Source organism: Syngnathus floridae, chromosome 3 (assembly GCF_059516105.1).
Source record: "Syngnathus floridae isolate MCC-2025c chromosome 3, RoL_Sflo_1.0, whole genome shotgun sequence".
Classification (NCBI taxonomy): domain Eukaryota; kingdom Metazoa; phylum Chordata; class Actinopteri; order Syngnathiformes; family Syngnathidae; genus Syngnathus; species Syngnathus floridae.
The window spans coordinates 19,423,196-19,435,749 of NC_142415.1; the positions used below are offsets into that span (position 1 = coordinate 19,423,196).

The window sequence follows — 12,554 nt, forward strand, 5'->3', positions numbered from 1 at the left end:
TCATTTATATTTATATTTATATTTCTCTCCAAAGACTTAAAAGCACATGCGGGCTTTGGCAAATTAACTTCAACGTTTTTTTGACCTGCTTTATATGTATATCTTTAATTAGTGTCTTGTTTAGCTTAAACTGACTGATTATCGCGCAGTCGTGACCTAATTACCGCGCTCGCGTTTCCTCGGCTGCCCCGAGGAGCTCGCCAAAGTTACCTTTAAAAAGTCGTGTAATCGCCCGCGTCGAGCCGTGCGTAATCCCCATAAACGTGCACTTAGACGGACGGCCGCCGTTGTGTTAAGTGTCGGCGCTATGAGAAGAATGTGCGACTGGGCTTTTGCCGTTTTGCTGAAGCAATTATCAAACCGCAGGGAAAAAAACCCGAAGGCTTCGGCAAGGCAAATGCTGTCATAGGCTCATCGGCAATGACATTTAACCCCCCCCTCTCCAAAAACAACACCATCTTCCCTCCAATCATTCGTCCATTCTTAAGCTCGAAAATGACAAATGAAAAGCCAGCGCAGTCGCCGGTCTTACCCGAGGAAGGTGAGGAGGGATGCGGGCTGTCATCCTGGACGCTTCCCGTCTGCGAGTGTCCGCCTCCAACTCCGCTCTCCTCGGTCACGTTGGAGGAGCCGGGGGTGGTGGAGCGACTGATGGACTGGGACTCGGGGTCGCTGGCCGAGCCGCGCCGTTCGTCCACGCCTTGCTGCTGGAGCGCTTCCTCGGCGCTTCGACGCTCCTTGCCGTGCACGCGGGAGTGGACGATCATCTGGTGGTAGGTTCTGAAAACCCGGCCGCAGTCGAGGCACTCCGAAGGCTTGTCCTTCGGGTTTGAGAGACCGTAGTCCGCGTTGGGGTTTCCCAAGCCGGACAGACTGCCGGGAGTCTCGGCGCCAGCGGCGTGGTGCGACATCAGGTCAAAGCCCCTGGCCTCGGCAGCCTTGGAGCCCTGCAGGGCCTCGCAGAGCTGCTTCTTGGATCCGTCCGTGGAGGCCATGAGAGTAAAGTCTTGTTTGTCCTGGGCGAAGGACGGAGCAGCGGCGGCCCCGGCCACATCGTCATCTTGCCCGGGGCTGGCACGGTGCTGCTGCTGCTGCTGCTGCTCCTTGGGCCACACGCGGTCCATAGCGATGCCGCGAGCCATGATCTGCCAGGCTTGGTAGCTGTTGAGGGAATCCATCTCGGCCACCTTGGCGGCGGCCTGCAGCCGCTCCATGCAGCTGGACTTGAGCGGCGGGACCAGGTTGAGGCAACCCAGCAGGGAGCGCTTGTCGTTGTCGCCCAGGCCGTGGCCCATTCCTGCCGCTGCCGCCATGGGGCCCAGGAGCTTCCCGACGAGCATTTCCTTCTCCTTCATGGCCTTGGCCAACATTTGGTGCTGCTCGCTCAGAGCCTGCTTGTCCGGGGCCATAAAGCCTCCCTGAAGGCAAGAGATGTAACGGGAGTAGAGGTTGGCGTGGGCCTCCTGTGCCAGGCTGCTCATGCTGTTGACGGATCCCACGTCCTGCTCGCTGGGCTGCGGCAGCGGTGGCTTGCTCTTGATGGCCAGCTTGTTGAGGTGGACCTTCATGTGGTTCTTCAGGAACCAGGGTTCCTTGAAGCGGCGGCCGCATATTTGGCAGCAGTGCTCAAAGGAGTCCTTGTGCTTGCGCATGTGGCCCTTGAGGAACCAGGCCTGGCTGAAGACCTGGCCGCACACGTCGCAGCGGAACTCGGTGGCCGTCTGCGTGCCGCCCGCTGCGCCGGGCCCCTGCCCTTGCGTGTTCTCCGCAGTGATGTGGGCTTTCTCCACGTGGCTGATCAGCTCCTCCTCGTGGGCGGCGGCAAACTCGCACAGCGTACACTTGTACGGCTTGTGCAGGATGCGGATGTGGCGCTCCAGCTCCTCGCGTTTCTTGAACTTGCCTTTGCAGAAGGTGCAACGAAAGCCCGCCGCCGGGTTGAGGGCCTGCTCGTCCTGGGCCCCGGTCGGCTTGGGCGAGGAAGACGGCTGCGAGGCCGCCGCCTCCGGAGCGGCCAGGCCCGGCGGGGGTGGCAGCCCGCAGGCCGAGCCCAGCTGCTGCTGCAGGGCGTTGGCGCCGCCGCTGTTGAGGCCGACGTGGGGCTCGCGCGTTGCTGCCGCCGCCGCTTGCAGTAGGGCGCCGCCACCGCCGCCTCCTCGCATCTGCTTGTCCCGCAGGATGGCTCGCTCTTCCAGCTCGTGGAGCAGCCGGTTCTCCTCGCGGACGCGGCCGCGGCCTTTGCCCAGGTTGCCCAGTTTGTGGGTGCGAAGGTGGATCTTCAGGTTGCCCTTCTGAGCCGCCCGGTGGTCGCAGTAGGGACATTTGAAGGGCTTCTCGCCCGTGTGGGTGCGCATGTGCAGCGACAGGATACTGTTGAAGCGGAAGCGCTTGCCGCACAGCGGGCATGGGTACTTCCTGTTCTTGCGGGCGTCGTCTTCGATGTCGTTCATCTGGGACATGATGCCCAGGTTCTGTCCGTTGAGGAACTGCTGGAGGTCGACGCGGCCGTTCAAGCCGCTCAGCGCGCCGGCGTCCATGTCGCGGTTGAGCTGGTTGGCCAACAGCGCCATCTGGCTGCTGATGGGCTGGCTGGCCAGGGCGGCGTGGTGGCTTTTCTCGTCCAGGGGCGCCGCCGCTTTCTCTTCGGGGATCTGCTGCGGGCGCTGCAGCTCGGGGAAGGCGTGTCCCAGCTGGGCGGTGAGCTGGTGGAGCTTCTGGCTGATTGGGTAGCGGCCGTTGAGCACCGCGCTGCTCAGGTGGGCTTCGACGTCGGGCGCCGCCGCCGCCGATGACATGCCCAGGCACAAACTGGAGTCCTCCATCCTGGAAAAACAAAATAGGGAAATTCTTTGGGACTCCACTTGAATTCAAAGCAAGAAGTGACCGCCACGTCTGCTTTGTGAAAATCTCCCGGGCAAAATCAGGCGCCAATCCATCTGTATTGAGCCTAGGTACCTAATCAAGTGTCCAACTGCACTGGTGGAACATTTCGCGGGATTGCTCAAATGCAAAAAAAAAAAGACAGCCACCATTTTGGACCTAATAATTAGTCTTGTCGACACTGAGCCAGCGGCGCTTAATTAGGCTACTTGTGCCCATCCTATCGGAATTGCGCCAATTACGCGCCCTAATGGAACGCGGCGATGCCATTGTGAGACCGCAATTAGGACGCTGGCAGTAAATAGCGCTTTAAACCGACAACAACGCTCTGACTCACCATATCTATTTTTCTTTCCGTCGAATTCGGGGAAGAGGAGGAAAGGAAAGACGACGACGACGCGATTTATGCGCCGATGCTGAGAAATTGACGTTGAATCGAAGATTTATTTGGGAATAAGGAAAACAGTTGGAACCGGACGAGAATGATTTCATTATTTGCGTGGAATATGGGGGACGTGAAAATAGTTCCCGCCAGGCCCCCAATGAGCTGAATATTGAGTTGACAAATGCAAATGTTTGAGAAGGACAAAAAGGATGGAGACTAATAATCACAACTAAGATTATTTGTTGGCACAATAAAAAATAAAAGCCTTAAATGCACATCCATCTGCTGTCCAGATGGAGAGGTATAAACACGTTGGCGAGCGTGTGCGTGCGTGCGTGCGCGGGCTCTCGCTTCCCCCGGCTGCCGGCGGGGTCAAAGCCGCCCAACAATAAGCAGACTTTTTGCTTTGCTCGACAAAATATTGTATAATGTCTCATTAAGCTGATTAGTGGCGCTGCCTGGTAACAGTGGCGCAATCATCAAAAAAATAAAAGACGGCGGCCACGAGGAGGAGGAAGAAGAAGAGGAGGAGGAGGAGGCCAAATTGTCGCGGTGAGTCGGCCGGGGCCGCTCGGATTCAAACGCGGCACGTTGCGGGACGCAATCGACAATCTCGCATCGGTGTTATGTGGCTTCTTTTCGTGCACGGCGTTTGTGAAAACGTCACTTTCGACGCAATTGCTCAAATGAGGAGTTTCGGTTCCAAAGAATCACATCGCCCATTGATACGTTTTGACGAGTTGAAAAAGGCAGAAAGATGATTTTGCAAATCACAACGAGCAATCGTCAAAACAAATAGAATCGCAAGCAATGAACTCAAACAAAATGGAAGCCAAATTTTCAAGCGTCTCTCTCGCTCTTTCCCTCTTAACCAGAATCAAAATTCGTGTGCTTTTCCAAAAAAGGACAAAGGCAAGCAAAAAGCAATCTCTTGTTCATAGACTGCTCAGTGGGTGCTGACAGATCCGTTTAAAAATGCAGCCGAAACAATTTGACATATCACCCGAGTCCATTTACCCTGAGAATATGATTACTTTCCTTATTATTATTATTATTGTTAGCGAGCACGGGGTCGAAACTTTGGAGTGAGTGCGTGCGTGCGTGCGTGGGCATGACAGGCAGCCTCCATCATTCAGCGTGCGTGCTCACGTGGAAGGAGAGCTGATTTGAATGACGCACACACACGCCACGCACGCCGTGCCGTGCCGCGCCGCCTTTTGGAATCAAAATCTGTGATTTCAAGTCGCCTGATGAGCTGTTGCTCATTTGACGAGATAGCAGCCCTGCCCTTTTCTCCAATTTGATGCCCGCCTTTATCTCCCACATACAACAAAGGCACACAGACAATGGAATCATGTGAAATGAACTGACGAATCCACTTTGCGTGCGTGCGCTCGCGCGTTTTTAAGCGAGGCATCCTGGCTGACGAGCGTATGCAAATGAGCTGCATTCATATGCGCCTCTTGCTCCCGACTCATTTTATATTTTTCCTCCTGATTAAAAAGGACATTTCTTATGTGACACCCTCCCCATCCCGCTGCTCCCCCCCCCTAGCCAGCCAGCCTTTGCTCATATCACACACACATGCACGCACACACAAAACAATTCAATATGCGGATGTCCTCTAAGAGACACGGCATGTTTAACGCCTCAGACGCTGCAACGGGCCTGACACCGGAACGCACTTTGTCCCGTCCTGGAACGCTCATTAAAAACAACACCAAGAGTAGACATGCACGTGTTCAGGTGCAGACAGGTGGTGGGAGAAAGAGAGAGAGAGAGAGAGAGAGAGAAAGAGAGAGACGCACGCACGCACATCACCACGCACGCGCTTTGTCTCACAGTTCAATTGGGTCTTATCAATATTAGCAGGCATCACAAATGCATGAGGGATTTATATGTGCTTCACTCTAATTGTAACCATATCAATTATTGAAGCAAAGGCAATAGTGGGGATAGCTATTAGAAAGGCTCATTATAAATTCATACGGAAATAAACAGTTTCGGAATATAGTAAAGCGTCGCCGGTAAACTTTGGAGCCTTGTTGAGTCGATGGGAAAGCTATTAGTGGCTTCTGCTTTTTGTTATTTTTTTTCCATTTTTTTTTTTTGGTGCCGAGCGTGCGCCAAAGCGAGGCCATCGACTCTCGGCGCTCGGCAGGGAGACTGATCAATTTTCACATTTCTATCGGCGTCATATTTGCACATGCTGAGCGTGCGGGATGTTTGACGGAAACCTACGAGACCACCTTTTGAAACAAAGCCACTTTGAAGATAGCTAGGTCTAGAATCCTTGTGTGAAAAGGGACAGGAAGTCCGCCGTGAACCCAGAACTCACGTCTTAAAAAGAAGAGACAAACGAGAGAGCCGGCATTTTGGTGGGTAGCGGCCATTTTCCGAGGGCCTCGGCTTTTGTCTTTGCAACATAAAAGTTTGGCGAGTATGTCGACAAAAAAAATCGAGAAGCAGCCACAAGAAGTTGGCCATTCTACTTCAACGCTGTCCCGGGCCTCGCCCCCCTCCCTCCTCTTGGTCACCACCGCCGTGGCACAGCGGAGCATCAACAGGTACTTCCTCTCGCGACTCGTCCTCGCTCACACACACACACTCTACGGGGAGAACTGAGAAACCTGTGTGTGTGGAGAGGGCGGGGGAGAGTGTGTGTGTGTGGGGGGGGGGGCACAGCAGGAAGATCAATGCGGGACAAACGGATTCCCACAGTTCATTGTTCCGCGCTGGCCAAATCCTCTTCCCAAGACGGCCGCCAGCTCAAAGCTTTGCTTCTTGATAAGCATCGCCGCCGCCGCCGCGTGCGTGCATGCGCGCGTGCGTCGAGAAGCTCAGCCGCAAAAAGCAGCATTTCTTCACGGAGTGCAAAATATTTGCAACGACGACTTTCAAATCATTAGCAGAAGCACCGGTTGTCCGCTTTGTCGGTCATTAAAAGAGGTCGGCGATCAAAAAAAAAAATCGATGACGCTCTTGTGTGGCCTGTGTGCGTGCGTGACACTCTTCTTCCTGTCAAATCATTCAGAAAACAAGGACACAACAAACACGGCAGCCATGACGGAAACAATGGCCGCAGTGTGTCCGCAGTGCTGGCCGGCTTACATCAGCGTGCCATGCAGAGGCCCAGCCAGTTGACACGCACAAACGTCACGTCAAGCCGTTGCCGTCGCAGCGCCACTTGGAGCGTATAGCAGAACCCGTCCGAGGCTCCAACAACTTTGACGAGCGCTTTTGCAAATCAATGAGTCGATCGCAACCTCGTCCCGGCGACTCGAAGCAACAAGATCGCAATAAAACCTGTTGTCGTCAAGAATGCTTTTCCAAAGGCCATTTTCGAACACAGATACAAATTGTACTCCAAACTAACGTTTCTCATTTGCCTTTTTAGCAAAGCGAAATTGATTTAAAAAAAAAAAATCTATTGTCATTTTAATATATACAACATTATAATATATTTTTAAGCTTACTCCTCCTGGCCGACTAGTCACCAGAGTGGAACAAACAAAATCAAAAGTGTGAGAATCTGACTGGATATGTGACGCGGGTCCCCCTCCGGTCCTGGAGGTGGCGCTGATGCCACGAATGTCCCAAATAATTGCATTCCTGCTCACAGCAGGCGGCGCTTTGCATAATGGCGGCGGCGGCGTTAAAGTGGGAGGAGTTGTTGTGACAGGTGCCTCCACGCCACGTTAGGGTTCAATTTGCTAAGAGCAGACTTTTCACTGTGGCAGGAATAATTAGCGGCACCACGGCGGGGAGCAACATGTCTGTCAATGTGTCCGTCGTGGCGGCGGCGGCGGCGGCGCCTCGTCTTCCTCCTCGCAGGCAGTTTGGGACTTCCTCTCCCACCGCTTTTATCCGTTAAAACAAACGTCGGCAGCTAATTAGCGGCGCTGCTTACAGGAAGCCAGTCAGGTAATTATTTTGGGGTAATTGAATGATTCTTCAATGTCTCAGCGTCTCCCTCCACCTCCTCCTCCTCCTCCTCCTTTTTGAGTAGATAAGACACAGGTAGCGAGAGGCTCCCCATATGCTCTTCAACCACAAAGCAAAGTCCGTCTTTCATGCCGGCGTCTTCAATCTTTGATAAGGCCCACCTCAACTTCCCGCGCAGCTCTGAAAAGTTACCGTGAAATCTTGAGGCCAGCCGCGTTTCCTCTTTTACGAACGCTCGACAGCGATGAGTTATGTGGACCCGTTAAGGAAAGAACAGGCTCAAAGAGCGAGTCAAACGAAAAACTGACAAATTGTAGAAAAATACAAGCGAGCGAGTGAAATACAAGCGCCTGCTAACGAACGAACGAACGAACGAGCGAATGAGCTAGCTAGTTAGCTGGCTGACTGACTGACTGACTGACTGACTAAGAGGCCTAAGGTGTGAGTCGCTGACAAACTCAAGCGAACTGGCTCGCTGACAAAACCACTGAGTCAGTATCTAACTGTGAAAGGAAGCAAGCCATTAACACAAAATAACTGATACAACTGAATAACCAAAGCAAAATTTATACAGCAAGCAAACTAACTGGAAATCATCAGAACTAAACTACCAACTAGTCAATGAGCGAGGCCAAGGGGCGAGTCGCCCCGCGGTACCTCTCCGGTGCACTGGGTGTCACAAAGTGCTTTTTGTCCAATCTTTTGTGCGGTAAAGTCAGCTCTGCTTAACCCGCCCACCCCAACTTCCTGTGTCCCTTCTGAAGACTAGCCACAGGAAACTGGAGAAGTGGCACACTTAACAAATCCCATTTATCTTCTTCTTATCGAGTCATCGGGAAGCGCCGGCTGGCCGATCGGCCGGCCGACCGGCCGGCGGCTCCTCTTCATTGTCGCAGCGGCCTTTCATCCAATAAAAATCACAGCGGCCGTGTCCTGTGAGATGCGCTCGGCATTATCGGCCCGGGCGCAGGAAGTACTTTGGAGGGGCGTGGTCTCAAAGGGAGGTGCGGACGCCAGCCCCTTCTCCTATCGCGGTTGATCAGAGCGGATGGCTGGCGACCGCTCTTGACATCCCACTCAACTTTGAAGACGCTCGATTGAAAGTGTTTCCACGGGGACGTCGGGAAGAAAAAGCCACGATTACCAAAACGTCCACCGGGATGGGATGAGAACCAAAACCATTTCAAGTCGTCTAAGGAAGACCACAAAGTGGTCTCAGCCTCAGAGGCCAAGAAGACACCTGGAGCTGCTGCCGTCGGTGCAAAAGTGGGGCATGTGGTCCGAGGCCAAGACAAAAGGCGACTTGTGGCATTCCGGCTCCGCCAGCGCCGCGCGTCCTACGCTTTTCATATCTGGCATTTCTTTCCCACTCGGAGAGAGTGACCTTCACCATCACGTGACACCACAACAAGGCACAAGCGCCGGCACGCGCTCCGCTCAGCCTCCTCGTGTGCACCAAACACACGTGGGTCTGATGAGGTGCGGAACGGGCAAGTTGCTTTTAGTTTCGTGTGGGAAAAGGCCCGCTCGTACTTTTTGACATTAGCAGCAGACCGTCTGGCGTTGAGACCGCATCTATTTTATGATTACTGATTAGTTGTTTTATTAATTTTTTCGCCAGGGCAAGTTTTGCCGACCGGCTGGTCGGCCCCGCCCCCACGTCACCGGCGCTCGCAACGTTGCCTGCCCTCATCAGCCGCCCAGCCAGCGCACAGAAAACAGTCTTTTCTTCAGCCACCCCCTCCTGCATCTGATTAAGTTAACAATGTGCTGTTATTCGCATGCTGATTTGGCAGATCCCGCCACCGCCGCCACCGCCGCCGCCCTTCCTCCCGCCTTTAGCCCGCCTCCTCCTCAAACAAGCCAGGCAGGATCAGAGTAATGTGATCGCACAGCAGCCAGCCAGCCAGCCAACACAATGTGGCTCAAAGAGCAGGTGCCACCCTCCACCTCCCTCCTCTCTCATTCTTCCTCTCCTCATTCCTCCTCTCCTCATTCCTTCTCTCCTCTCGTCAGCCCTTTTCTTCTCCCTCCTCCCGCTCGGCCTGTTTATGAGTCGGTATTCTAATCAAAGGTTCAGCGAGGGAGGCCTGTCTTTTTTTATTAATTATAGGCCGCGCCTGATGCCGACGCGTCGGGAAGGCATCTTCAAAATAGGTCGACTGCTACACTTTGCTATTCTTATCGCATTTAAATGTCAACACGGTGCAAAGCTCTACAAATTAGTTCAGGCAGGCTTCAACCCCCATTTAACATTTAAGGCGCCGCCGTTCTCAAAGCGCTCGCTCGCGCACACGCACATGCACACATAAGCCGTATAAATACAAAATAGAGAGATAGCGCCGCGTCTTTCAAACTTCTCATTTCAGCGCAGACGCCGAGCTGCCAACCTTTCCGCCCGACAACAAAAAGAAACAGAAACAATGCATTAGCCCGCATGAATAATACATCGGCAAAAAATACATCTGGGCTTTTTCGGCATCGACGCTTAAATCCGCCGTCCGACTCCACCGCTGCGAGGTGGCGAAGGTGTTTGTTTTTGATTTGACCTCGCTTGCCAAAACGGGCGGCGGCAGGCTAGACAAGGTGAAATGACCAGGGCCGTTCCTTGAATGTATTTCGGCCGCTGGAGGCGCAAGGCGACGCTTTGATTCCGAGCGCGACGACCGGCGCAAAGTGTCAAATGCCAGTTTGGAGATTTTGCCCACTCAATGAAAACAAATATACGCTATGCTATACGTGAATGGAAACAAGTTGACAATATTGTGAATTATGGATCAACCAAGTTCGAAGATTTGAGAAAACCTACAGGATGGTAATCAATATAAAGTCAGGATGGAGACAAACTTAAATATTGACCAAAAAAAAATGCTCGGCCAGTTACGCCTGTAACTTTTCTATTCTCCAAGGACAACTTTGCAAGCACCTTATGACGTCAAGCCAAGAAATTCACCAGGCAGCTAACTAGCTTGAGCAGAGACCCCCGTCCGTCCCCCCCATCAGCTTGCTCCGGGCCCGACGATGTTCAATGCGCCGTAATGTGTTACATTTCCTTTTAACGCACACATGCAGGCAGGCACGCGGCATAACAGCGAGTCCCGCCTTCGGGCGGGCTTTCGCTCACTCTCGACAAAGTGTGATGAATATGCGGGACAAAAGTGAAGACCGTGATGAAGACAAAGTCTACTCAAGAGTCATCTCGGCTTCCCCGATTGCTTAATTGGCTCTTGAAAATGTCCAAACTGGAGAGAAAGGCCTGAATTAGGAATGTGTTCAAATTGGTTGTAACCGACGCCATTCTTGCTACGCATTGTTTCAAATTGGCGAGCGTTCTTGACGAAAAAGCTCAGTGGCGCAAGCAAAGCAGTCAAAGAAATGCAATCAAAGTTTACGTTAACTTCTCCGATGACACGCTTTGATGGCGGGCGGGCGGGTGAGGAGCTTTGAAGACGAGCGCCGCCGTCGTCCCGCCAAAACCAAAACAAAAGACGCCGTAATGGCTCATTAGAGGCGAGTGAGACGATTTGGGGAAAACAAAGCGCGCCTTCATTGAGACGCCGCCGCCGCGCGCGGCCAAGAAGCGCCGTGCGACTTCCTCCCACTTGCGTCAACATTTTGACGTGTCTGTTTCAAATGCGCAAACACCAAACATGGCGCGCCGCAGACCAAACATCAAATTTCACATTTTTGAAGGATGCAACAATGTTCACATTGAACTTAAAGTCATCTCACTGTTGAATCAAAGAGAGTGAGTTAGTTTAGTGTTAAAATCTCATTTGGGCTGACAAATCATGATTTTTCGGTGAAAAACGACAAAATGAACACTTTGATGGCTACAATCAAATCGTCAGTTCATTGTGCAGGTTGCGTGCTTCCAAAAGTGTATCTAAAAAAAATAATAACTAATAATAACTGAATAGAGTAAAACTTTTTTTTTTTGTACAGTACTAGTTGTGGCTAATCCCAGCCAGCAGTAAAAGTCCAATCAGGACTCATTGAAGGAAGGCCCGAAAGCAGGACTGGACCGATTGGCGCGAGCGACCATGTGCAACACCGACGCTGCTAATAAGAAGCTTAGGACTGGCGTACCTGCCGCTGCACAAACCACCGCGCACAATTGGGCTGTGCGTACGTGCGTGTGTGTGTGTTTGCCTGCACCACAGTGTGCTTAAAACAAGAAGAAATGGTCGGAAAAGTGGAATTAAGCACCTTTATACTTCTTTCTTAATTACTGGAGAGTCCACCTTGCTAAAAGTACTTGGCAAGTCCAAACGGCTTCCGAAATCACACACGTGCACGCACACGCACACGCTCACGCACGCAGAGCAAATGACCAGAATGTGAACCCGCCACTTGTCAGAAAGTGGGCCAAGGCATATGTCCTTCTGCATATTTTCAGATCAGACTAATTCATTCTGATGATAGCACAAAAATGTCATGTTTAAAAAAAAAAAAAAAAAGAAGAAGGAGAAATTCCGAAGATGGAGAGGGGAAAGAAATAGTGGTGGAGGGAAAAAAATGGAAATGTCATTTCACGTGAAGGAATGCATGTGAAGAGTCCAAGTGACGACTTGTACAAATTATAATAATGGTTGTCAGGATCCAAAGCCATACTGTGTTAAAAGCATGTTTGGCACGCCAAGAAGGATTGCATTTATTGAGCCCATGAGATTGGTTGAAAAACGCCTGATGCTGCTGCTGCCTTAAGTTTGATTTGTGCCGTGACCACACATGCAACTCAAGACAATCTCAAATCATTTTCCCCGTTGAAAGGCCATGCATCCATTTCAGGCCCCACACTCAAAAATATGTTGTTGTTTTTTTAAATGATACAACATTAGTAGAATGTAAAAAGTTTTTGCTTCTGCTTAATGGACATTGGGATGCACCTTCTCGTGTGTAATAGATAGAGAGAAATTTTAGAAATACTTTTATAAATTGGGATGGACCACCAGCATGCAGGGCAGGGGTGGTTGGAAAGGTCAATTGTGGGAAAACAAACAAGATGGCAAATGAGTGAATCCAAAGCCCAAGTACGTGGGGCGGGGCGTATGCACACGAGCATTGTCGTCTATTCATCTGCTTCACCGTTAGCGTTCCAATAACACGGTAAGGCCGGCGATCTCTTCTGCCAGTTCCTCATTCTAAGCGCCATTTTGCGCACGCCGCATGGTGAAGGAACACCTGGACTACGAGAGGACGAGTGCGTCCTAATTCCAGCTCCTAATGCTTTTGTGCCACTCAAATTGAAATAGATGATTGCGATAAACTCCAGTGTACTTGAGCCCGTCTGAAACAATGGCGCCAAATAAATAACTAAGTCCAAACATGAGAGGGGCGGCTG

At 51.9% G+C, this 12,554-nt stretch overlaps 1 protein-coding gene across 4 annotated transcripts in view; it reads right to left on the reverse strand.

Annotated features, from left to right (window-relative positions):
- The window catches only part of znf536 (zinc finger protein 536), a 136,777-nt gene that overhangs the window by 51,564 nt on the left and 72,659 nt on the right, over positions 1–12,554 (reverse strand). For all 4 annotated transcript variants that reach the window (XM_088371468.1, XM_088371466.1, XM_088371470.1 and 1 more), the window contains exon 5: positions 533–2,823. In XM_088371468.1, coding sequence (XP_088227594.1) covers positions 533–2,822 — 2,290 coding nt within the window. In that variant the 5' untranslated portion in view covers position 2,823. The remainder of the gene's footprint in view (positions 1–532; positions 2,824–12,554) is intronic.